At 37.8% G+C, this 27,343-nt stretch overlaps 1 protein-coding gene and 1 pseudogene across 14 annotated transcripts in view; both read right to left on the bottom strand.

Annotated features, from left to right (window-relative positions):
• MYO9A (myosin IXA) overlaps positions 1-27,343 on the bottom strand; it is a 277,361-nt gene that overhangs the window by 215,309 nt on the left and 34,709 nt on the right. For 12 of the 14 annotated variants that reach the window (XM_045192856.3, XM_053928672.2, XM_053928668.2 and 9 more), the window contains exon 2: positions 12,291-13,201. In XM_045192856.3, coding sequence (XP_045048791.2) covers positions 12,291-13,130 — 840 coding nt within the window. In that variant the 5' untranslated portion in view covers positions 13,131-13,201. Of the gene's footprint in view, positions 1-12,290; positions 13,202-22,077; positions 22,180-27,343 lie in introns of all 14 variants that reach the window. The other 2 variants (XM_053928660.2, XM_053928662.2) reach the window with 1 other exon arrangement.
• On the bottom strand, positions 25,744-27,059 carry LOC112301679 (keratin, type I cytoskeletal 18 pseudogene; annotated as a pseudogene).

Genomic DNA, 27,343 nt, shown 5'->3' with positions numbered 1-27,343 from the left:
GACTCAGCCCCGTCCAACATACTGGTGCACTTTTCTACAACAGACCAAGCTACTAAGACAGGGAGTCAAATCAACTCTACATAATATACATAAACGAACACAAGAAGGCTGCCAAAATGAGGAGACAAAGAAATATGGCCCAAATGAAAGAGCAGAACAACACTCAAGAAAAATAACTAAATAAAATGGAGATAAGCAATCTCTCAGATGTAGAGTTCAAAACACATTATTAGGATGCTCAAGGAACTCACTGGGTAGTTTAATAGCATAAAAAAGACACAGGCAGAAATGAAGGTTACACTAAGTGAAATAAATAAAAATTTACGAGGAATCAACAGTGGAGTGCATGAGGCCAAGATTCAAATCAATGATTTGGAACATAAGGAAGAAAAACAACCAATCAGGATAACAAGAAGAAAAAAGAAACTTAAAAAAAGAAGACAGTGTAAGGAGCCTCTGGGACAAAGAAAGCTTCAAGCACTCCAACCTTCACATCATAAGGTATACCAGAAGGAGAAGAAAAGAGCAAGACATTGGAAATCTATTTGAAAAAATAATGAAAGAAAACTTCCCTAATTTGGTGAAGGAAATACATATACAAGTTTAAGAAGCACAGAGAGTCTCAAACAAGATGGATACAAAGAGATCCACTCCAAGACACATCATAATTAAAATGACAAAGGTTAAAGATAAAGAGAGAATCTTTAAAGCAGCAAGAGAAAAGCAGTTAAGTTATGTACAAAGGAGTTCCCATAAGACTGTCAGCTGATTTCTCAAAAGAAACTTCGCAGGCAAGAAGGGACTGGCAAGCAATATTCAGTGATGAAAAGCAAGGACCTACAGCCAATATTACTCTATCCAGCAGAGCTATCATTTAGAATATAAGGGCGGATAAAGTGCTTCCCAGACAAGGTAAAACTAAAGGAGTTCATTATCACCAAGCCATTATGATATGAAATGTTAAAGGGAATTATATAAGAAAAAGAAGAATACCAAACATATGAACATTAAAATGGCAATAAATTCACAACTGTCAACAGTGGAATCTAAAAAACAAACTAAGCAAACAAGCAGAACAAAAACAAAATCATAGATATGGAGATCATTTGGAGGGTTATCAGTTGGGAGGGGGAAGGCAGAGAATGGGTGAAAAAGTACACGGATTAAGAAGCATAAGTTCATAGGTACAAAATAAACGGATGGATGTTAAGAAGAGCAGAGGAAATGGAATAGCCAAAGAACTTACATGCATGATCCATGGACATGAACCAAGGGGGGACTGCTAGAGGGAATGGCAGTACCGGGTGAAGGAAAAAAATTGGGACAACTGTAAAGCATAATCAATACAATACAGTTTAAAAAATAATAATAATATAAACATAATTTAAAAAAAAGAAAAGCCCTGACCAGTATGGCTCAGTTGGTTGTACGTTGTCCTGCAAACCAAAATGTGGCCCATTTGATTCCCAGTCAGGGCATATGCCTGGGTTGTGGATTCGATCCTCACTGGGGGGTATACAAGAAGCAACTAATCAATGTTTCTCTCTCACACTGATGTTTCTTTCCCTCTTTTTCTCCCTCTCTTCCCTACTTCTAAAACTAAATAAATAAAATCTTTAAAAAACAAATGAATACAGAATGGAAGAATATATTGCGATCCACATCCAGAATATATAAAGAATTCTTACAACTCAATAGTAAAAAGACAAAGAATCCAATTTTAAAAGGGCCATAAAATTTGAGTAAACATTTCTCTACAGAAAATAACAAAAGCCCACAAGCACATGGAAAATATGTTCAACATCATTCATTATTAGAGAAATGCAAATCAAAACCACAATGACATACAACTTCACATTAAGTAATATGATTATAATCAGTAACAAGTGTTGGTGAGGATGTGGAGAATATGGAACCCTCATACATTACTGGTAGGAAAGTAAAACAGTGCAGTCACTTCAGAAAACAGTTCAGAAGTTCCTCACTCAGTTAAACACAGCTGTGACATGACACAACAATCCACTCCTAGTACACTCAAGAGAACTGAACACATATGACCCACAATATGTTGTACATGATTGGCCTTAACATTATTCATAGAGCCAAAAACTGGAAACCACCCGAAAGTCCATCACTGTATTCCTGGATAAACAAAAACAGTGTATCTACACAACATAATCCAGCCATAAAAACAGGTGAGTACTGATACATGCTACAACATGAATGTATCTTTAAAACACTACCCTAAGTGGAAGAAGTCAAACACAAAAGACACATACTGCATGATTCCATTTATATGAAAACCTGGAATAGTTAATTCCACAGACAGAGAAAGGAGACTCCTGGTTTCGAGGGACTGGGGGGAGGACAGAATGGGAAGTGACTGTTTAATGGTCATGAGGTTTTCTTCTGGAATGAAAACATGAAAATATTTTGAATGTTTCTGAGTTTCCAGCCAAGATGGTGGCATAGGTAGATACACTTTGCTTCCTCGTACAACCAAAAGGAGGATAACAAATAATTTAAAAACAAAAAACAACCAGAACTGCCAGAAAATGGAACTGTATAGAAATCTGACAACCAAGGAGTTAAAGAAGAAACATTCATCCAGACAGGTAAGAGGAGCAGAGATGGGCAACCAGGGTGGAGAGGACCCGTGGCAAGGCACAGGGGCCAGACCAGGTAAATGAGGTGGCAGCTAGTAGATGGGGTGGCCCCACATTCACATGTGAATAAACCGGGAGGAACAACTGGGGAGCAAGACAGACCACTCAACTCAGGGTTCCAGCATGGGAAAAGAAAGCTTCAAAAACCTCTGGCTGTAAAAATCTGTGGGTGTTGTGGTGGCGGGATAAATTGTCAGTCTCACAGGAGAGTCCATTGGAGGGGCCATAGGGTCCTAGAATGTACACAAGCCAACCCAACTGCGAATCAGCACCAGAAGGGCGCCATCCTCTTGCAGGTAGCGGTGGAAGTGACTGAAAGTGGGACAAGAGCCAAGCAAGAGGCATTGTTCCCTTTCTGATCCAACCCACACATACAGCACCACAATGCAATGACATGGGTTGCCCCGCTGCCCCACCCTGGTGAATACTTAAGGCTCTGCCCCTTACAACATAACAGATGTGCCAAGATAAAGAAATATGACCCAAATGAAAGAATAGATCAAAGCTCTAGAAAAAGAACAAAGCAAAGAGGAAATAACGAACCTATCAGATACAGAGTTCAAACACTGGTAATCAGGATGATGAAAGAAATGATTGAGTACGGCCAAAAATAAAGAAACAAGTGAAGGCTATACAAAGTGAAATGAAGAAAAATAACCAGGGAACCAACAAGGAAGCCAGGGAAACCAGGATTCAAATCAACAATTTGGAACAAATAAACATCCAACTGGAACAAAATGAAGAAACAAGGATACAAGAAAAAAGAGGAGAGGCTTAGGAACCTCCAGGACAACCTTAAACGTTCCAACATCCGAATCATAGGGGTGCCAAAAGGAGAAAAGGAAGAACAACAAATTGAAAACTTATTTGAAAACATAATGAAGGAGAACTTCCCCAATCTGGCAAAGGAAATAAACTTCCAGGAAGTCCAGGAAGCTCAGAGTCCCACAGAAGTTGGACCCAAGGAACCATGTACCAAGGCACATCATAATTACATTACTCAAGATTAAAGATAAGGACAGAATCTTAAAAGCAGGAAGAGGAAAAGAGACAGTTACCTACAAAGGAGTTCCCATAAGACCTATCAGCTGATTTCTCAAAAGCAACCTCACAGGAAAGAAGGGGCTGGAAAGAAGTATTTGAAGTCATGAAAGGCAAAGACCTCCATCCAAGATGACTCTATCCAGCAAAGCTCTCATTTAGAATGGAAGGGCAGATAAAGTGCTTCCCAGATAAGGTCAAGTTAAAAGAGTTCATTATTACCAAGCCCTTATTATATGAAACGTTGTCTAGAAAAAGAGAAGATCAAACCTATGAACAGTAAAATGACAAAAAACTCACAGCTATTAACAACTGAACCTACAAAAACAAACTAAGCAAGCAACTAGAACAGGAACAGAATCACAGAAATGGAGATCACATGGAAGGGATATCAGAGGGAAGGCAGAGGGGGATAATGGGGACAAAGGTACAGGGAATAAGAAACATAATTTGGGTTTGGCTAGGGTGGGGTGGAAGGATGGGGAGAAAAGGCATACAACTGTAACTGAATAACAATAAAAATTAAAATTAGAACCAAGATGGCGGCGTAGGTAGACACACTGTGCCTCCTCGCACAACCAGAACTCACGCAGAATCAAATGGCAAGGGGATCCGACACCAAGGAAATAAAAAATAAACATTCATCTAGACAGGTAGGAGGGGCGGAGACGGCACCAGGGTGGAGAGGACTCGCGTAACTGTGGCGGGAGCGAGACTTGCGGAGTGTGGGACAACCGGGGCTGGCAGTCCGAGCACTAGCAGACCCTGCGGCCACACATTCGCGAAGATAAACTGAGAGGGCCGGACTCGGAGTGGCGGAGAGCGGGGCAGGCAGAGTGCGGGTAGCACACCGCAGCCCCACATTTGAACGTAGATAAACCGGACGAACGGCGGGGAGCGAAGCAGACTGCGCAACCCAGGGCTACAGCTCGGGGAAATAAAGCCTCAAATCTCTGATTGAAAGCGCCCCTGGGGGTTGGGGCAGCAGCAGGAGAGACTCCCAGCCTCACAGGAGAGGTTGTTGGAGAGACCCACAGGGGCCTAGAGTGTGCACAGGCCCACTTACTCAGGAACCAGCACCAGAGTGGCCCAGTTTGATTGTGGGTATCAGAGTAAAAGATTGAAATCCGGAGGAGAATGAAGCAGGCGCCATTGCTCCCTCTGGGCCCCTCCCCCAGGTACAGCGTCACAGCACAGCAACCAGTGTTACCCCGCCAGGTTGAACACCTAAGACTCCGCCCCTTAAAGAAACAGATGCACCAAGACAAAAAAAAAAGAAAAAAAAATGGCTCAAATGACAGAACACTTCAAAGCTCCAGAAAAAATACAACTAAGCGACGAAGAGATAGCTAACCTATTGGATGCACAGTTCAAAGCACTGGTTATTAAGATGCTCACAGAATTGGTTGAATCTGTTCGAAAAGTAGATGAAAAAATGAAGCCTATGCTAAGAGAAACAAAGGAAAATGTACAGGGAACCAACAGTGATGAGAAGGAAACTGGGACTCAAATCAATGGTGAGGACCAGAAGGAAGAAACAAACATCCAACCGGAAAAGAATGAAGAAACAAGAATTCGGAAAAATGAGGAGAGGCATAGGAACCTCCAGGACATCTTGAAACGTTCCAACATCCGAATTATAGGGGTGCCAGAAGGAGAAGAGGAAGAACAAAAAATTGAAAACTTATTTGAACAAATAATGAAGGAGAACTTCCCTAATCTGGCAAAGGAAATAGACTTCCAGGAAGTCCAGGAAGCTCAGAGAGTCCCAAAGAAGCTAGACCCAAGGAGGAACACACCAAGGCACATCATAATTACATTACCCAAGATTAAACGCAAGGACCTACATCCAAGATTACTGTATCCAGCAAAGCTATCATTTAGAATGGAAGGGAAAATAAAGTGCTTCTCAGATAAGGTCAAGTTAAAGAAGTTCATCATCACCAAGCCCTTATTATATGAAATGTTAAAGGGAGTTACCTAAGAAAAAGAAGATCAAAAATAGGAACAGAAAAAATGACAGCAAACTCACAGTTATTAACGACCACACCTAAAACCAAAACAAAAGAAAACTAAGCAAACAACTAGAACAGAAACAGAACCACAGAAATGGAGATCACATGGAGGGTTGTCAATAGGGGAGGGGGAGAGGGGGGAAAGGTACAGAGAATAAGTAGCATAAATGGTAGGTAGAAAATAGACAGGGGGAGGGTAAGAATAGTGTAGGAAATGTAGAAGCCAAAGAACTTATATACATGACCCATGGACATGAACTATAGGGGGGGAACGTGGGAGGGAGGAGGTGGGCAGGATGGAGTGGAGTTGGGGGGGGGGGGGAATGGGACAACTGTAATAGCATAATCAATAAATATATTTAAAAAAATTAAAATTTAAAAAAAGAAACATAATTGATATGTACAAAATAGACAAGAGGAGGTAAAGAACAGTTTAGGACATGGAGAAGTCCTAATGAAGAACTTGTATGTATTACTCATGGACATGAACTGAAGGGCAGGGATGCTGGAGGGAAGGGAGTTACAAGGTGGAGGGGGATAAAAGGGAGGGGAAAATGAGACAACTGTAATAGCATAATCAATAAAATATACTAAAAAAAGGAAAAAACTTTGAAACTAGACAAAGGTAGTGGCTGAGTAATAATGTGAATATACTAAATGTCACTGAATTATACACTTTCATGGGTGTCCAACCTGCTCATGTCTCTGGGCCACAGAGGAAGAAGAAGAGTTGTCTTGGGGCACACATTAAATACATTGTGACATATAATCACAAAAAAGATCTTATAATGTTTTAAGTAAATTTACGATTTTGTGTTGGGCTGCACTCATAGACATCCTGAGCCATGTGCAGCCCAAGAGCCACAGGCTGGACACCCTGCAAATAGTTGATTTTATGTTACATGAATTTTACCTCAAAAAAGTAAAAATACCACGAAAGAAGGCAGAAAAAGATAAAGGGCACAAGGATAATAAGGGATTGATTAGTAGTAAAAAACACAATTAGATAGACCCAAAGTTAACCATATCATGAATCTCATTAAGTGTGAATATATACACAGCCCAGTTAAAAGCCAGAGATGGCCACATCACATTAAAAAGCAAGACACTGTCCTGGCCAGCATGGCTCAGATTGGGTGTCACACAGAAGAGAGTAAGGTCACCAGTTCGATTCCCAGTCGGGGCACCTTCCTGGGTTGTGGGCCTGGTTTCTGGTTGAGGCGTGCGCGAGAAGCAAACGATAGATGTTTCTCTCTCACATCGATGTTTATCTCCCTCTCTTTCTCCCTCCCTTCCCCTCACTCTAAATAAATAAAAATCAAAAATTAATAAATAAAAATAAAAATTCTTAAAGAAAAAAAGACCCAACCATAACTTTCTACATACAGTTAAAGGAATAAACTAAAAGGATAAAAAAAGATATTTTGCTAATATAAGTCAAAAGAAAAGAGGCTCCATTAATATCAGACAAAGTAGATTTCAGAGTAAAAATATTACCAAGAAAAAGAGAGTTATTTCATAATGGTAAAGGGCCAATTAATCAAAAACAAGCACCTATAATCATAAATATTTAAATACTAAAAAAGAGGTCACATACAAGATGCAAAACTTCACAACTTAAGAGTAATGGACAAATCTACAAGTATAACTGGAGATATTCAAGACCTCTCTCTCAATAATTGCTAAAATAAATGGAAAAAAAAATCAAGTATTGTGTCTGGCTTCAACAACACTATCAACCAAATTAACAAGATTGACACAAAACACGCCTCCTGATATTATAAAGAATGTGTTTCTGCTGTTAAGTGCACACGGAACATTTACCAAGGAAGACTCTTTCCAGTAAATTTTAAAAGATTCCTGTCAAATGATGTAATGTTATCTAACCACAAGATAAATAAATTATAAATAAATAACAAACAGGAGCTAAACACTGGTAAACTAAAAATCAAAAGGGAAATTACCAAGTATTTTGAACTAAATGAAAATGAAACAAACACAAGATAGAATTTGGGGGATGTCACTGAAGCAGTACTTAGAGAAGACTTTATAACACTAAATAACTTTATCAGAAAAGAAAGGTAAGGTCTCAAATCAATGACCTCAGATACCACACTAAGAAATTTGAAAAGAGTTCCCTGGCTGTGTGGCTTGGTGGACTGAGCGCAGGCCTGCGGACCAAAAGGCCTGGGTAGCTGGCCAGGTCCCCATTTCGGGGCATGCAAGAGGCAACTAATCAATGTATCTCTCCCAAGTTGAACTTTCTCTCCCCATGTTTCTCTCTCCCCTCCCATCTTCCTAAAAAGTAAACTGCCCTGACTGGTGTGACTCAATTGGTTGGGCTTTGTTCAGCAAAGTGAAAGAAGCCAGTTCGATTCCCAGTCTGGGCACATGTCTGGGTTGCGGGTTCAGTCCCAGGTCATCGAAGGAGAGGCAAAATGATCAATGCTTCACGTTCACTTAGATGTTTTCTCTCCCTCTCTTTCTCCCTCCCTTCCTCGCTCTCTAAAAATAAATACAATTTTTTTAAAGCAATGTAAACCAAAAAATAAGAATCAAAGCTGAAATCAATGAAATATGAAGCAGCAAAACAGCAAAAATATCCATAAAACAAAAAGCTGGTGCTTTGTATAAGAAGGGAATATTATACGAAACATGATGCCAATAAATTTCACTTAGATTAAACAATTTCTTTGAAAAGCACAAAGTATCAAAGCTCACTCAAGAAGAATAAGTAACACAAATAGCTCTATATCTACTTGAAAAATTGAAACTTTGTTTAAAAAACTTCCTGCAAGAAAACACCAGGTCCAGATTGCTTCATTAATAATTTCTAACACTGATAGAAGGGGGAAAAAATACCAGTTTTACACAAACTCTTCCAAAAATATAAGACTTCACAACTCATTCTCATCCTGATACCAAAAACAAACAACCAAAAAATAATTAAAGAAAAAAATATATCTCATGACCACAGAAGCTAAAATTCCAAACAAAATTTTGGCAAACCAAACCATGATATATTAAAAATTAATATATCATGACCAAGTGGCATTTATCCCAGGAATGTTGAGCTGGTTTACCACGGGAAAAAAGCACAACAAAAAAATTTTCTTAAAGAAATAAAACATTAAATTGGGGATATCGAAAAAATCTACCAATGTAATTTACCGTATTAACAAGCTATTTTGTAAAAAAATGTACAACCATCTAGGAGAGCAGGATGACAGTGGACACAGGAGATGGTTAGGGGATAGAGGGACTGGGCAAAAAGGAAAAAGGACTCATGGATATGGACAATACTGTGGTGACTGCTGGGGAAAAGGGTATATAAGGGGACTAAATGGTAATGGGAAAAACACAATAAAAATTAAATTAAAAAAATTAAAAGTTAAAAAATTAAAACCATATGACCACCTCAACTGACACAGAAAAAGCATTTGACAGAAAAAAGCAAACATCAAAGTAGGAATTAAAGGGAATGACCTCAATCTAATAATGAGTATCTACAAAAAACCAACAACTATCATCAAATTAATATTTTAGGACTGAATAACTTTCCCTCTAAGATAAGAATGTTGCTTTCACCACTGCTATTCAACATAATACTGGAGTAGCCAGTAAAATCTGCAAGGAAAAAAAGACATTCAGATTGGAAGGAAGAAATAAAACTGTCCTTTTATTCACAAACACGATTTCCTATATGCAAAATCCAATGGAAACTAAAAAGTAAAAAATTAAGAACTAGTATTTGTATCTCATCAAGTTGTAGAATACAATATCAGTATACCAGTATCAATCATATTTCTATATGCCAAGTACTAACAATTGAAAATTTTTTAATTTTTTAATTAATGGAAAATTAAGATACAGATTACCAAAGATGTAAAAGACAACAAAACTGATGAGAGAAATTATAAAAGATCTTGGTTAATGGGGAAATAAACTTCTTCATGGGTCAGATGACTTAATATTGTTATCATGTGCAATCTCCCCAAACTGAACTAAAGATTCAATGTTATCCCAATGAAAATCCCAAAAGGCTTTTATGGGGAAATTGATGATTTATTTCTAAAATTCACATGGAAATGCAAAGAAGCTATTCTAGTCAAACAACTCTTCCAAAGAAAAAACATAGGCATGTGCTCACTTCAGCAGCACCTATACAAAAAGAAAAAAACTGGATTAATACGACCTAATTTCCAAAATTATTCTAAAGTATACAATGAAACTAGTGATTGGGGAACACCTGGTCAACTTACAACTATCAACTACTGAATCTAAAAAAAAAAAAGAAAACAAAGCAAAAACTAAGCAAACAACCAGAACAGGAACCGAATCAGAGAAATGGACATCACATGAAGGGTTTTCAGTGGGGAGGGAGTGGGGGAGAATGGGGGGAAAGGTACAGGGAATAAGAAGCATAATTGGTAGGCATAAAATAGACAGGAAGAGGTTAAGAATAGTGTAGGAAACAGAGAAGTCAGAGAACTTATATGCACAACCCATACACAAGAACTAAGGGGGGGGGAAGGTTGGAAGGTTAGGGGGTGCAGGGCAAAGGGGGGATAAAGGGGAGAAAAACTGGGAAAACTGTAATAGCATAATCTATAAAATATATTTTAAAAAAACGAAAGAAAAAATGGCTGAATTGGACCTCATCAAAATTTAAAATTCTGCTCTTCAAAACGTACCATTAAAAGAGGATTAAATCTGGGAGAAATTTCACCAAGGAGGTGACAGATCTGTATAATGAAAACCCTAAGGCATTAATGAAAGAAACTGAAGAAGACAAATAAATGGAAATATATTCCATGCTCATGGACTGAAAGAATTAATATTGTTAAATGTCCATACTACCCAAAACAATATACAGGTTCATTGCATTTCCTATCAAAATTGCAATGGCATTTTTCACAGAAATGGGGAAAAAATTATAAAATTTGTATGTCACAAAAGACCCTGAATAAAAAACACAATCTTGAGAAAGAAGAACAAAGATGAAAACTTCATGAGTCTTAGATAAAAATACTGCCACTATCACACTCATCATAGTTGCAAATTATATTATAAAGCTATAGTAATCAAAATAATATGGTACTGGCATAAATACAGACGTATAGATTAGTGGAACAGAGAGCCCAGAAATAAATCCATTCATGTATGGTCAATTAATTTATAACAATAGAGCCAAGAATATACAGCGGGGGAAAAGGTGCTGGGAAAACTGAACAGCCTCTTAATAAAAACTGGAACTAAAGCCTTATGTAACATCATACACAAAAATCAACTTAAAATGGATTAAAGACTTGAATGTAGTAAGATCTAAAACCATAAAACTCCTATAACTAAACTTGGGGATAAGACATGGGTCCTGGCAAAGATTTATTGGATTTGACACCAAAAGTGAAAATAAACAAGTGAGACTACACCAATCAAAAGCTTCCGCACAGTAAAGGAAACTAGTTACATTTGTTGATTGTTTCATATCTACCCTATGACCCAGTCATTCCATTCTTAGGTATTTAACCAAGAGAAAGAAAAGTATACGCCCATACAAAGGTCTTACATACAGCATACGTGTAAAAGCCAAAAACTGGAAACAACCTAAACGTCTATCAACAGGTGAATGGGTAAACAAAGTGTGGTGTGCCGATACAATGAAACACCACCTTATCAAAGGAACAAATTATCGACACACACTACATGGATGAATCGTAACATAATTACATTGAGTGAGAGAAGTCAAACATAAAGGAGCATATGCAGTATATACAATTATATAATTCCATTTATATAAAATGGTAGAAAATACAAACTAATCTATAGTAACGAGAAGTACATTAGTGGTTTTTTTGTAGATGAATATTTTTTATGAGAGGTATTACAAAAAGATATGAGAAAACTTTTAGGACAATAGATACGGTCAGTTTCTTGACTGTGGTAGTGGTTTAACGGATAAATACATATGCCGTAAGTTTCAAATTATACATTTTAAATATATGCAGTTCACTGTACCTCACAAAATCTCTCTTTAAAAACCCACTAAGTAATATTACCGTTTCCTCTCAGTCCTAAAACAAAAATAGTGTATTTTCTTTCCTTTCTACCCATGATAGTATTACTTCTAAAACATTACAGAACTACAACAAATTTCCCCATATTCTCTACATTTTCAAAAGTGAACCCTTAGAATTTTAATGTTAGGCACAGATGTTAAGGTTGCCAACACACAAATATATTAACAAGAATATTTTCCCCGGCCACCTACCTCCACAACCCCATTACAAACAGGACTTTTTGCCCCTGCTACCTCCCTTTACGGGGGATATACATATGACTCCAATCATCTCTTTATATTACAACACTATGACCTAAAGAGACTCTTGGAAAAAAATACTGCCACTATCACACTCTTCAGTCTTCCACACTGCCTTTTCTTGCTATTCCATCTTCCAGTTTTTCTTGGTAACTATACTTCTATTTAGTTTCATTTCATTTTCTCACATTTACCACTCTTCAAAAAAATTTTTAAAGACATGTTTAGAAGAAAAGTATTTCTACACACCTCAAGCACTGGTCCAGCTCCGAGAATAATCTGTTCCACTCCACTGGCAAACCCTTTCTGGCTGAGAGCAGTGAGGTGGTGAATAAGGAAGTTTGTGCTTTGAGTCTTGCCGGAACCGCTCTCTCCTGAAATCACAATGCACTGATTCTTCTTGCGCTGAAGCATGGTATGGTAAGCTACATCAGCCACAGCATAAATGTGGGGCTCAAGTTTTCCCAACTGGTGGTTATCATACATTTTGACATATTTGGGGTTATAAATAGGAAGAAACTTGAATGGGTTAATAACTATTAGAATACTGCCGACATAGGTATAAATTTTTTCATGCTTAAAGCGATTTCGTAGGTTTTCTAAGAGAGTTTTCTCGTTCAAATCAGGCAAGCTGCATAAATCATCAAAGTCTTTCTGCTGAGGCTGTGGCAGAAAGCCCCGTTCCATCATCCTGCGCCGCTCTTCCGTCACCCGTAGCCACGACTGAAGGCTACCATAATGGATTGATCCATCAAGGTTTTTTTCTCTCAGAAGAAAGCGGTAGTCCTCTCCACTCAGGCGATTTTCCAGAGCCATTCGGGGCCACAGCATCATTCGCTGAACTGGACAGTCTGTTGGATTGAGTATCCATTCTTCTCCACCAAATTCCTTGACCTCTGCCAGAACGTAACATTTTGTTTTGTCAAGATGAAGTCTGTTTATAAGAGAGTCAATCACCTCAGCAGCTGTGGAGTTTTTTCTGGCAGGAATTGGACAGTAGATTGTCCCTTCTGAGATCGTCCCGGGATATATATGCAGTGTATGTTCATTATCCTCAAAGCGTCGTCTTCCTCCATCATTCACATTCATATTGGATCTTGTCCCATCAGCGTGAATAGTGCCTGTCCGAGACTGTCCACACCATTGTCGGGGCAAAAGAACTGAAACATAAAACACGTGAAACACTTAGAAGTCACATTACACAATCACTGCTTTCTGATGCTCAAGAAAGTCTTAATAATTGTGTTGATTACATCTTGCAGAACATAAAAATTCTAAACCTCAGTATGGAAAGTCTCTTAAGACCTAATTGGCTTTATTAAGTCGTTCATGAAGTGGGCAGCGTCCCACCTAGCAACCAGAAGGGCGCTCAGGAGGAACAGCCTCGAGATGGTCTCACTGAGACCACGTGTCATTTTATTACCCGACTGCAGGCACTTTCTGAAACAGTAACTTGTCAAAAATTGTTTCAAAATTTTACTATATTAATAATCCAAGGAGAAGAAATAAAAATTATTTTATCTTCTACTACTGCAAATGTTTCTAAGACACCTGCGATTAGAATCAGGTTCTTTCTTTACATCTGAAGAGCTTCTCTGAAGACTAAGATGAACAGAATAATCACACTAATCCAATCACCCTGCACTGAAAAGCTCTTATGAGTAACACAAAAACAACAAAAAATGCCACTGATGGAGCAAAACTTTAGAGAAACTAAAACAGCAAGATGACATCAGAGAGAAATTAAACTATTTTAATTAACCAAGAGATGACAAAAACCTGCTTGCTGTAGAAGAGACCTATTTTCAAGGACTTCGACACTCTTGACTCTCCACCGTCCCAGTCCCAAAGGCAGAGAGGCAAAGGGGGCAACAAAAACATCCTGCCCCTGGCTTGCCCAACAAAACCAACAAAAGTATACAATTAGATACCATTACAAATTTTATTCAATCTTCCCTTTTCCTTTAATACTCCTTTTTTTTTAATCTAACCCTATTTCATTCCTTACAAGTACTCTGCATATCCTTCCAGCCTTCTCATATATCACACCTCCAGAAAAATGAATTCAACTTTATACCTAATAGTGATTTCCTTTAAATGACTCTCCAATTCAAAATGCATTCCTCTTTTCATGTCATCTGTTACTACATTTCTGTCTTCAGAGAGTATATGTGCCATATCCTTTCAAGAACTCATAAAATCCATTTCTTAATATCTCCATTAGTAACTAGCCCCATCAAAAACCACTTTCATGTGTTACCAATCTCTCTTTTGACATATTTCATCCTTTAACATATAAAGATGCTATGTTATTTTTTTAAGTACCTTCAGTTACTTCTCTCTCATAGTCCTACATACTTGTCAAAGTCCTCTAATTAAGAAATCCCTTTTTTATCTTTTTCTTAGATGATGTTTCAAATGCAGAGAATATTATGGAACATATTAAAAACAGCCATATATCTACCACTCAATTTCCACAAGTTTGAAAATTGCTATAATTGCTCCAGATCATTTTATAAATACAATATTAAAGATACAGTCACAGTTCCTGCCTTTGCTCTGCAGAAGTAACCACTATCCTGGGGTTGGTATTATTCGCATACATACTTTTATATTTTGAAAACATGCGCATCTCCATAAATTATAGATAGTACTGTTTCAGCTTTAGAATTTTAAAAATATGGTGTCATACCAAATAGTCTGTATCTCACTTTAAATAATGCCTTTTCTATTTATAAATGCTGATACATGTAAAGTTCATTCATTGTCAAATAATAAGCTATTGTATACAGGTTCATTAACTGTAGCAAAGTTCCACTCTGGTAGGGGGTTGTTGATAATGGGGGAGGCTACGCATTGTGTACAGGCAGATGGGATATATGGGAAATCTCTGTGCCTTCTGTTCAATTATGTTGTCAACCTAAACTGCTCTAAAAATAAAGTTTTTTAAATCCCATTATATGATTATGCCACAATTTATCACTCTTTCTAGTGAACACTTAGAAGGTTTCCAACATTACACTATTAAAACTGTTGCCATTCTCATACACATCTCTTCATCTGCCTTTGACAGAATTTCTCTGGGCTTCATACCTACAAAGTAGAACTACTGGGTTTTAAGCATCTTCAACTTTATTAGATATCAAAAACAACATTCTCCAAAGTGTATCAACTATTTCACAGCCAGCATAGAAAGAACTCAGGATTCTCTGCCCCCTTACTAGTACAAGTATTGTGAGACTTGAGTTTCTGACAAGATAATAAGTGCAAAAAGCTATCTCATTACTTTAGTTTACATTTCCCTCATTACTAGTGTAGATGGATAATAGTTATCCTATCACTTGCCATTTGGGCTCTGTTGGCTTTTCATCTTTCCTTTTTTGAGTCGTTTTTTCCCTACTAGTGTGAATGAGTTTTCCATATATCCTGAGTATTAATCACTTTTCAGTAGCAGGTATGACAAATATCTCCTATCTATTTTGTTCCACTGCCTTTTGTTGTAAAGAAGTTTTTATTTTTAACAGTTAATTCTATCTTTTCTTTACAGGTATGATTTGTTTCTTTTTTTAATAAACAATATTAACAATTACAGTCACTTGTCAATTGTACCAGTCATTTTTCTAAGTGTTTCATATGGATTATTTAATTTAATCCTCACAATCCTCCAGGGTTGTTTTTATCATCATCATCATCATCATCATCATCATCATCATTATCATCATCATTTTACAAATGAGAAAACACAGTAAAATAACAAAACTTGCTCAACATCGTAAGTAGAATGTGATAAAGTTGAGATTTGAATCATTCAGTCGGATTCTAAAGCCCACCTCATGTGATCTTGTATAGTTTTAAAAAATCCTTCCTTATCCTAAAAGCATAGTTATTATCCTGTATTTTCTTATAAAAAGCCTATGTTTTACTTTTCTCGTCTAGGCCTCTAATCCATACAGAATTTATTTTCATGTATGCTGTGAGACAGGGCACTCAATCATTTTCACATCAATTCCGATTAGTAACTAGACCAGCACCACAATGAAGGACCTAACATTTCCCCACTGATTTGTATTAATGTGCCATCTTTGTCATGAGGCAAATTCCACAAAAATATCAATCTATTCTGGCTCTGTAATCTGTTTCACAGAGCCTATGTGTCCACTATATAGCTTAATTATTATAGCTATATAATAAGTTTTAAAATCTAGAGGGCAAGTTGCCTCTATTTGTTCTTCTTCAATGTTATTTTCACTATTTATTCTGCCATAACAATTTTAAGAGCAACATATCAATTACCATGAAATAACCATTTAGCAGTTTGATACTGTATTGACTTTTTTTTAGATTAATATTGGAAAAAACAGACATCCTACTGACTTCCCATTCATGCACACAATATTATTTTTTTAATTATACTATTTTTCATTTCTGAGGTCTCTGTCATTTTCATATCTACCTGATCTTCTTTCTCCCTATTTAAATTCCATAATTGTTTTAACTTAAGAAATATTACTTATTCACTCATCTCCTTGAAAATCCTAAATATACAATTTGATATTTTCCAAGCTAATATTTTAATGTCATCTAGAGTAAACTATTCTCGTGACTGTTGATTTTATTTTATATCTTTCTCAGCATTAGATGGCTTAATTTGAGAATTCAGCTTTACAGGAGCACTTTTCATAGAAGAATTTTTGTCTTTCATACATTTACTGAGAACCCACTATTTACTGTTTTTTAGAAACACAATTACAATATCATTAATTGCATCTTCAAAAATTAACAATTTTTAATATTCCTTGTCAGTGTTCGATTTCCCCAGTTATCTCGTAAATATTTTTCTTACACTTAGTCCATTCAAATCAGATCTGTCCTGAAGTAACAGTAAGGATATGCTCTGAGCCGGTTAAGTCCCTAGTTGTAAAGCTATATTTGTGTTCTCCAAGGTCCCTAGGTACATGGCTTCATATAAACGGTGGCCTCTAGCACCAGTCAGCAGCAAAGCTACTCCTTCCAGTCAAGCAAGCTGTGCCCTGCAATACTCCAGAAGATGCACTGCAAAACTACTGTCTGAGCTCTCAAGGTTACAATATGACAGCCCGAGCACTAAATTCAGGAATATCTTTCTCAACAGAGGAGTCTATGGATCCTAGCCCATGCACATCTCCATTTACCACAAAGATGACAAAACCTCAGCTGCTTTTACCTGCAGGCTCCCAGCCATGGCCCCACTCACTGCTCTGCATTCTATTCCCTTTCTGAAACATAAAAATGTTTATCTTTTATGAGCTCCATTTACATCCATTTGGTTTTCTCTTTCTGTTACTTTATCAATTATTGCTTTGTGTTTGGAAAAACACGGTTACCTCAAAATATCACTCACAAATACATCTTGATAGCAAGCCACAAGCATTTATCAGAATCACTTGGGAAACATTTTTAAAATATACATTTCTAGGTCCAATGTTTCTGAGGTTGGGAAATCTAGGCAATCCTGCTGTTGCTCATCCAGAGCACAATATTTGGGAATCAATGGTCTGTTTCTCCACTCCATTACCACTCTTCCCTCATAGCACACTACTGCCAATGTTCTTTGAAAATGTCATCAATTACCATAAAATTGCTAAATCCAAGAGCCTCTTCTTAATCCTCATCCTAACGCACCACATTATAGCATTCAACGGAAGTGGCCATCTCCTCATTCTTGAAATTGCCCTCATAGGACAGTTATTTTTCTTGTTAATATTCCTGGTAATTCTTGTTAATATTCCTGTTAATATTTCTGATTCACTCTTACAACTCCTTTTCCAATACCTCACTTTAAAAATAAAAATATTCTCCCAGTTTCTGGGCTCAACCCAGTGCTCTTCTATCTGAAAAATTTTACCTAGTCCTTTATCTATAATTTATAGTTACCTATAATCTATAGATAGCTTACATTACAATGGTAGAACTGAGTAGTTGTGACAGAGACCATATGGTTCACAGAACCAAAAATATTTACCATGTAGCTATAAAAGTTTGCCAACCCCTATTCTAGGGTAACCACTAAAAAATAGAAAAAAAAGTGTAACTTCCCAACAGAGTGAACAAGTGGAATGATAAAAAATAGTCAATTCAAAAACCAAAGCAAGAAAGGGGAGGGCTAGAACAGACAGAACAAGTGGAAAGCAAACAAAATATTATGTTACTGTATTAAGTGTAAATGCTCCTGTTAAAAGACAAAGATTGTCAGACCAGGTTTTTAAAATCTATATGCTGTTTTCAACAGACACACATCTGTAATACAAGGAAACAGAATCAGAACGAAAAGAAAGAGAAGATATAAATTCTAGCCAAAAGAAAGTCAGTATAATCCAAAATAATATCAAGCAAAATAGAAAAAGAAAACTGAGTTAAATATCTATTAGATCCCTTTTAACTCTTACACACTATAATTCTAGGTTTAGACCTGAGACAAAGGTCTCTGGATACCACTGGTGACCCTGAAAAGTAGGAAACAGAAAAAGACTATAAATTAAGGAAAGTGATAGATTGGCAAGTAAGCAGACTAGCAGGTATTGAGTAAATATTCTATAAATGAAAGAGAAGTATGAGTAAAACGTTAGGAGCTTGGGAATACATCTTTATGGCTATAACCAGAATCAAGCATAGAAGCAGATACTGAAAACTAAGGGAGAAAAGGTCTAACTTCTAATCCAAGGTTGTTTGGTAAGCAAGACTAAATGAGATTTAGGTCAAAAGTAGACAAGCCCTGGCCAATATTGCTCAGTTGGCTGGAATTATCATCCCATAGACCAAAGGGTCGCAAGTTCAATTCCTAGTCAGGGCACATACCCAGATTGCGGGTTCAATCCCCAGTCAGGGCAAATATGACAAGGCTACCAATCGAGTTTCTCTCTCACACTGATGTTTCTTTCTCTCTTTGCCCCACCGCCTGCTTCCTCTCTCTCTAAAAAGTGATGGGGGGGGGGGGGGCGGGGAAGTCCTCAAATGAAGATTAAAAAATAAAAAAGTAGACAGGTACCTTTCACTACCTCTTCTTGTGGAAAAAATAATGGGTTGAAAAACAGTTCTTCAGGTCAAATGTGACAAGAGTACACATCAGCTGATCATCACTAGATATGATTTAAGAGCCCCCTTTTACATGCAGTATGTCAAAGCCAAAGGTGCAGAGAGAAAAAAACATTTTGTAGTATTTCAACTACAGAAAAGGTGATGGAAGGAATGTTACCATATGACACACTGTAGCACAGGTACATGAACAACTATCAGTTTAGTCTGCCCAGAAGGTAATCTATGCCTTCTGTGTTTTCCTTTGAAGAACAATTTCTCCTCCCTTGTTATCTGGATTAAGCTCATCCCCCAGTTAGGGTAGAAGGGTCATACTAGTTGTGACCCAGGCCTAGTCAGCTTATTCCATTCCCCCTAGGAATGGTGGTGCTCACTCTACTGGAACTTTGCTGCAACTATTACGAAAGAAATTTTTTTTATAGGAGAGCTGCTAATCTAAAAACATGTACATTTGTCACCCCATTCCATGCGCAGCTTTATTTTCTGTGGTTTTAATTACCACAGTCAACCACTGTCCAAAACTATTAAATGGAAAATTCGGAAGTAAATAATTAAGTTTTAAATTGTGTGTCATTCTGAGTAGGGTGATAAAAGCTTATACCATCCCACTCTGTCTGGCCCAGGCTGTGAATCATCCTTTTGTCCAGTGTATTCCCGCCATATAAGCTACTCAACCATGAGTCACTTAGTAGCTCATGACTCAATTACCCAGGACCATCCAAAGCAGATAACCCTTTTTCTGCCAGCAAGTCAATAAAGGCTAACATTATGTCACAGTGCTGACATCATCCACCTCACTTCGTCTCATCCTAGAGGCAATATGTCATCTCACGTCATCATACGAAGGGTGAGTAAAGTGGTTTCAGGCATCCACTGGGGGTCTCAAAACATATGCCCCATGGATAAGGGGGACTACTGTAAACGTAAGAGCTGATGGCGCCTATCTTCCCTGAATGCATTTAAGAAGCGTCTCTGCAGTAAAAGAGAACGAACACATGGCAAAACCTCATCAAAACTGTTTGAGCCACTGCAAGCAGCTATGCCTCGAATGCACTCAACCACTGAACCTCCTTATTAAATGTACCAAACAATTCCCTTTTATGCCCTGAGCCACTGAGTTTGGTTTCTGACCTCTGCAATCAAAAGAACCCACTACAGCCCTGGCTGGTATGGCTCAGAGGATTGAGTGCTGCCTGCCTGCGAACCAAAGGGTCTCTGGTTCAATTCCCAGTCTAGGGCACGTGCCTGCGCTGTGGGCCTGGTTCCCAGTGCGGGGCAAGCGAAAGGCAACCACATACTGATGTTTCTCTCCCTCTCTTTGTCCCTCCCCTCCCCTCTGTCTAAAAATAAATAAAATATTTTTTAAAAAAAGAACCCACTACAATAGGTAGCATTTCAGCACCGCACCCTTTGAGAATATAGGTATCCTTTGTTATCCAAATTTCCGATATCAAAAAATCTCACTCTAAACTCAGGAACCAAATATATTTGAATAAACTTGTACATACTTCCTTCATTATCATGCTATTTTCTATCCAAACATGAACAATCAAACAGATTCACATAAGGCAGTACCTCCACGACATCCAAACTCACTATTTAAACTAAAGAATTAAACAGAGCTGGATAGTGAAGAATACTTACAATGCCAGCTATGAAGAAAGGTGGCAAGTGGTGTGCAATATAATGCCAAAGGAAAAACCACAAAATACAAAATGGTGTATAGATAGACAAAAATACAAGGCTTTTGAGAAATCTTTGAAATTTCCTTTTATAGGTTTCACCAAAAATAAGTTTGAAATGCATTTCCTCATTTGAGTTGAATAGCAATTCTCTAAGAGAGGGAACATTACCTTTCCAGTCAGAATATTAAGGCTTAAAGAACAAAAAAACCTATGAAATTTATGATAAAAGGTGGCATTTCAAATCAACAGGGAGGAGATTATTCAGTAATAATATGGTGACAAATGTGAAAACAAAACTATGCATACAAAGAATTAGCACATTACTGGCACTTACATAATAACCAGACATTCCTGTAGCTTTTATAAAGAAAATTATTCTTTTTATTCTCTATCCCAAAGTAGTTATTTCAAAAGTATATGCTAACAGAGGGAAGCAATGTGGTGGACAATTGCTGTGGTCAGTAGGGTGTGGTTCAGAATAGGTCAGCTTATGATGTTCACTGGACTAAGTTAGAAGAGACTAATTATAGAGGAAAACTATGGTGAAGAAAGAAAACAAAGTTAGAAATTACAGTTTCCTTTAAATTAGAAATTCAGTTAAAAGGATGAAACAACTAAAGATTTTTAATGCAGTGTTTTGCATCTGTGTGCTAATAAAATTTAATTTTCAAAAAATATATACTGCTGCTTTTACTTTTTTATCAAGTTTTTAAGGTTATTTTCCAAGAAGAAGAAAAAGTATCATATTTCTTTATCCTTGCTTTATCATAGGAATCTATTGATGAATGTTAATAAGCAGAATCACACATTATCATTCAGTAACAAGAGGAGTGGAAAGATAGAATCAGGCAAATGTATGTCTAAAAAATAAAAATCTAGCTTTACTACAGAAGAAAAATCACTCAAAGCAAAGGCCTCACCAGTACATATTAAAAGGAGAACATTCTACTATCAAGGCAGAGTCCATCTGTAGAAAACAACAGTGATTTCATTATAGCTACAAATTTCATGGGGAGAGACTTATTAAACATTTTCAACTTATTTTAAAAAACAACTCTGGAAAAGTGGTGTTCAGGAGCTAATATTCACATTTCTTCACTATTTTAATACTTACAATTTAAATGTTCTACAAATAAATATAGTTATTACCATAATAATATATAATCACATATATAAATATATATATGCAACTTATTGCCCTGGCCAGCGTGGCTCAGTTGGTTGGAGTGCCGTCCCATAACCAAAAGGTTGTGGGTTCAATTCCCAGCCAGGGCACATACCTAGATTGTAGGTTCAGTCCCCAGTTCAGGCACATATAGGAGGCAACCAATCGGTACTTCTCTCTCGAATCAATGTTTCCCTTTCTCCCTTCCTCTCTCTCTCTGAAAAGCAACGAAAAAATTGTCCTCAGGTGAAGATAAAAAAAAATTTCAAGTATGTGCAACTTACTTACATATGTAAATATTTACATCTTTAAACACTACAAACTATGTGTTTTGTAATTATTGTTTTTCAAAAGTCCCCAAACAATCTTACAAACCCATTTCCTCCTCTTCTAGGTACAAGCTAGACTACATTTTCCAAGCTTCCTTGCACTTAAGTTACATGTGGTCATGTAACCAAGTCCTAAGCCAATAATATATGCACAGGGGTGATGAACAACCCTTTCAGGCTGAGCCAATAAAAGCCCCTAAAAAGGGGACTGCTTTTCCTTCTCTGTTGAAACAATGGAGAGGATCCAGGGGAAAGCTCTAAGGTCCTAAGGAATACAGAGGCCCTAGATGGAAGGACCCTGGGCCCAAAATGACCACATGGAGAAGAACACCTACCCATCATCCATCTCCATTCACTTACTTTGGACTGTGATGTAAATAAGAAATAAAATTTTATTGTGCAGCACCACTGAGATCTGGGAGTTGTTTAGTTACAGCAGTTAGTCTACCCTGACTAATGCTTTACTGTAAAACTTTCCCATCCCCTCCCCTGTAAGAAATTCTTAAGGACATTCTCCTTATATTCAATTCATCAGTAAACAATAATTGGCCCTACCCTTAAAATATATCCTGAATCTAACCCTTTTTTTAACCATTCCCATCTCTACCACTGTTCTCTCATCTGAGTTAGTGAAAGAATGTGATATTCTTGCTTCTATCATGGCTCCACTACAGGCAGAGTCAGCCTTTTTATTCAGCTGCTCTCCATAACACAAATAAAAGTGAAACCTCTCACTGGGACCTAACTTCATCTTTCGCTCCTGCACTCCAGCCTCACTGGTCTGTTTTATCTGTGTTTAAGCTTATTCCTGCTTCAGGACCTTCACACTCCTGCTCCCTCTGCCTGGACCTTCTTTCATATCACTGAGGTCTCTGTTCAGATGACAACTGTTTTGAGAGGCTGTTCTTTACTGCCCTATCTAAAATAACCTTCTTTTGTGACTCTATCCTCCTAATCCTAATTTTTTTTTGCCATACATTTTATTAATTTGTTTTTATTTGATAATTCCTTATTGTATTTTTTTAATTAGTTTGGTCCCCTTACAATGCCCTGCCCCCCACAATCATCACACTGTTGTCCATGTCCATGAGTCCTGCCTCCTTTTTACTCAATCCCTCCACCCCCTTAGCTGTCACCCTGCTATCTATGAGTCTGTCTCAAGAGTTTGATGCACTACATAGATTTGGTTTTTGTTTATTGTCTGACTTCCCCACAAAGAGTATCCACAGTTTTTTTCCTTTTCCTACTGACTTTCTCATCAATTTTCATTATTTGACTTCCTGTAAGAGCTATTTTCAACAATAATTTGAAAATGAGCAAGTAATCAAGTTCTTTCTACGGAAGTAATTAATGTCACTGATATAGTAAGCATGCCAAGAAATATATATATGGAAGAGTGGCTCTAAAGAAAAGAGGATACCTAAATGACCAATAAGGATATGAAAAAGAACTCAACATGTTATAGATTAGATTATTCAAAAATATTCATTACCTCCTAATGTCTGTTAGAGAAGTATACCTCACACCCCTTGAATTTGGGCTAAGCCACATGACTTAGTTTGAAGAGTGGGAGGTCAGCATACATGATATAAACGAGGTCTTGAAACACGCTTAGCCAGCTAGGTATGCCTTCTTGCACTATGTTGCCACCACGAGAACATGCTTCAATCTAGCATACTAGTCCCCAGTACACAAGCTATATAGAGCAGGGCTGGCCCAGCTGGCCCACAAAATCATGACCAACAAATAAATACTTCTGTACATCACTGGCAATTTTCAAGTTATTCATTAAGCAGTAATAATTGACTAATACAGTATCATTAGTCATCAAAGAAATACAAATCAAAATTACAATGAGCTACTATCAAACCTCCACCAAAATGGCCTATGTCCATTAAAATATATGTATAAAAATGTTCACTGCCATGTCATTCAAAAAATAATAACCCAAAACAGAAAACAATCAAAATGTCCATCAACAATAAAGTTAATAAATGGAATGCATACAGTAATACAGCATTAAAAAATAACAAAACTGCCCTGACTGGTGTGGCTCAGTGGGTTGGGCATAGTCCACAAACCAAGGGTTGCCAGTTTGATTCCCGGTCAGGGCACATGCCTGGGTTGCGGGCCAGGTCCCTGGTTGGGTGAATGTAAAAGAAAACCAATCAATGTTTCTCTCCCTCTATTTCTCTCTCCCTCCCCCCTCTCTAAAATAGACAGATAGATAGATAAAATCTTTTTAAAAACCTGATGACACAACAATATGAATTTCACAAACATAATGTTGAGTGATAAAAGCCAGATACAAAAAGATACATATGGTATTAGCCCATTTATATGAAGTTCACAAACAACAAATAAATCTATGATTTATAAACTTCAGAAGCATGGTTCCCTTTTGAGAAGGTGAGGTATGGAGGCAGAGCACAAAAGAAGTCATATGGAGTTTCATAAACATTTTATAACTTGATCTGGGAGGTGGATAAGCCAATATATACACATAATTTTTAAATTATGAACACTGAAGACTTGCACACTTTACTGTATATCTCAATACAAAAAGGAAAAACTTTGGCATAATTAATGAGATTTGTTATTTGATGTTAAAATGGTGTTTATGTAATAAATGCTGATTACCAATCTAATATTACAATTATTCCTGTGTAACTTAAGAATGTATCAAAGGGGAGGTGGGTTAGGGGACTGGGTGGAAGGGGTGAAAGGGTTAAGAGGTACAAATTGGTAGTTACAGAATAGTCATGAAGATATAGATTACAGCACAGGGAACATAGTCAATAATATCATAGTAACTATGTATGGGGCCAGGTGGATGCTTGAAATATAGGGAGGACCACTCTATAAAGTACATGATTTTCTAACTACGACGCTGTACATTTGAAACTAATACAGAATAATATTCAATGTAAACTATAATTGAAAAATATTGTAATGTCTCAAAATTACACTTTAATCAGTACAAAAATTAATATCTAGTTTAAATATTATTCCAAAGATTTGTTTTAAATATTACATTATTTTCATAATTTCAAAATAAACTGACCTTTTGCCATTCTACTAGGACATAGTCCACCATATAGACTATAACCAAAACATGATGCTTAAAATAACTTAAAAACTTCCTCTCTTCAAGCTATATTTCCATTGTTTATAAAATGAGATTTTTTTTCTTAATTTACCAATATAATATGGATGGAATGCTTATGAAGCTCCTGTGCTTTTATCCATTTAATTAATAAAATTCCAGAAGCTTCAACATGTTTACTCATTCTAAAAGACTACAAAAAATGTTTATATTGTTTTACTCAGCAAATTTTCTACTCTGTAGTAACCTGCTAACATTTACTCATAATTACTATTTTATTTTTATCTTTCAATAAACTTTTCATTGGCCTCCTGCCCTGCCGTGGGGTGCCCCACTTCTGCTGCCTTTAATGCCTCAAAACATTGGTGTCGTTGACCTCAGACACCACCTTCCCATCCACAATCCTGCAGGTCGTGGTCTTTTGGATGGTTTGTAAGGAGGGGCTCTTGTCCACGGCACTGACAAGAATGAAGTCCTCCCCTTCATCCAGCAGGCTGCGATAAGTGGCAATCTCAGCCTCCAGCTTGACCTTGATGTGCAATAGGGCCTCATACTCCTGGGCCTGGCGCTGCCCCTCTGCCCGGGTCTGGGCCAGCTCTAACTCCAGGTGCAGCAGGATCCCATTGAATTGTTCCATCTGCATGGCACAGTGCGTCTCCACCTCCTTCAGGCTGTTCTCCAAACTGGCCTTCAGATTCCTCATTGAGTCCAGGTCGATCTCCAAGGACTGGACCTTACATCTCAGCTCCGTGAGTGTCATCTCAGCAGCGCCGATCTCAGCAGTCTGCAGGGTGACCGCTGTGGTGCTCTCTTCAATCTGATGGGACCAGTACTTGTCCAGCTCCTCTCAGTTCTCCCGAGCCAGCTCATCATACTGGGCCTGGATGTGTGCCATGATTTTGCTAAGGTCTTGAGATTTGGGGGCATCCAACTCCACGGTCAACCCAGAATTGGCAATCTGGTTTTGTAGAGCATTTACTTCCCCCTCGTGGTTCTTCTTCATGAAGAGCAGCTCCTCCTTGAGAGCTTCAATCTCTGTCTCCAGCTGCAGCCGAAGGATATTGGTGTCATCAGTGACCTTTCGGGTCCCATTGATTTCATTCTCCACAGACTGGTGCATGGCCAGCTCCATCTCCTACTTGACTCTGAAATCATCAGCAGCAAGACGGGCACTGTCAATCTGCAGAACGATGCGGGCACTGTCCAAAGAATTTGCAAAGATCTGAGCCCTCAGGTCCTCGATGATCTTGAAATAATGCCCCCAGTCTCTGACCTGGGTCCCTTCTCCTTTAAGTGTTCCCAGATTTTGATCTCCAGTCTCTGATTATCAGCCTCCAGGCTTCTCACCCTGTCCAGATAGGAGGTCAGATGGTCATTTAGGCATTGCATAGTCTCCTTCTTGCTCTGGATGCTCCCTGTGCCCACCAGGCCCCCAGATCCCCAGCCACCCCGCACACTGGTGGAGTGGGACATGGACATCCGGGAGCCCGAGCCCCCGGCACCTGCAGAGACACTGGCCACACTGCTGGCCACCCAGACCTGGTAGCTGGGCGACTGCACAGAGTCCAGGGTCTGGTAGCTTGTGGAGAAGCTGGAGCGTGTGCTGAACTCATGTTGTTCAGGGAGGAAGGTGAGAAGCCGAGACTCAGGTTGAAGCTGCATTTACTCATAATTATAATACAATGGATTATTTGACAGAAAAGCTAAGAATTCTGCAATTGTTAATGAAAATACAAAAATTCTATTTTAATTCAAAATTATAAGTGATTTTTCCCAGGTCATTGATTCCGAGGTTCCTTTTGCTATCTCAATGATATATGCAGTATCAAACACCCTTCCACAGTACTCATGAAAAGGAAACTGTACTTCAAAGAGCTCTCTCCCTCAGCTTCCATACTCTAAATAGATGTATTAAGTGAATGGTACTTCACTTTTCTGAAATTCTG

Source organism: Desmodus rotundus, chromosome 7 (assembly GCF_022682495.2).
Source record: "Desmodus rotundus isolate HL8 chromosome 7, HLdesRot8A.1, whole genome shotgun sequence".
Classification (NCBI taxonomy): Eukaryota; Metazoa; Chordata; class Mammalia; order Chiroptera; family Phyllostomidae; genus Desmodus; species Desmodus rotundus.
This window is presented reverse-complemented; position numbering and strand designations above follow the sequence as displayed.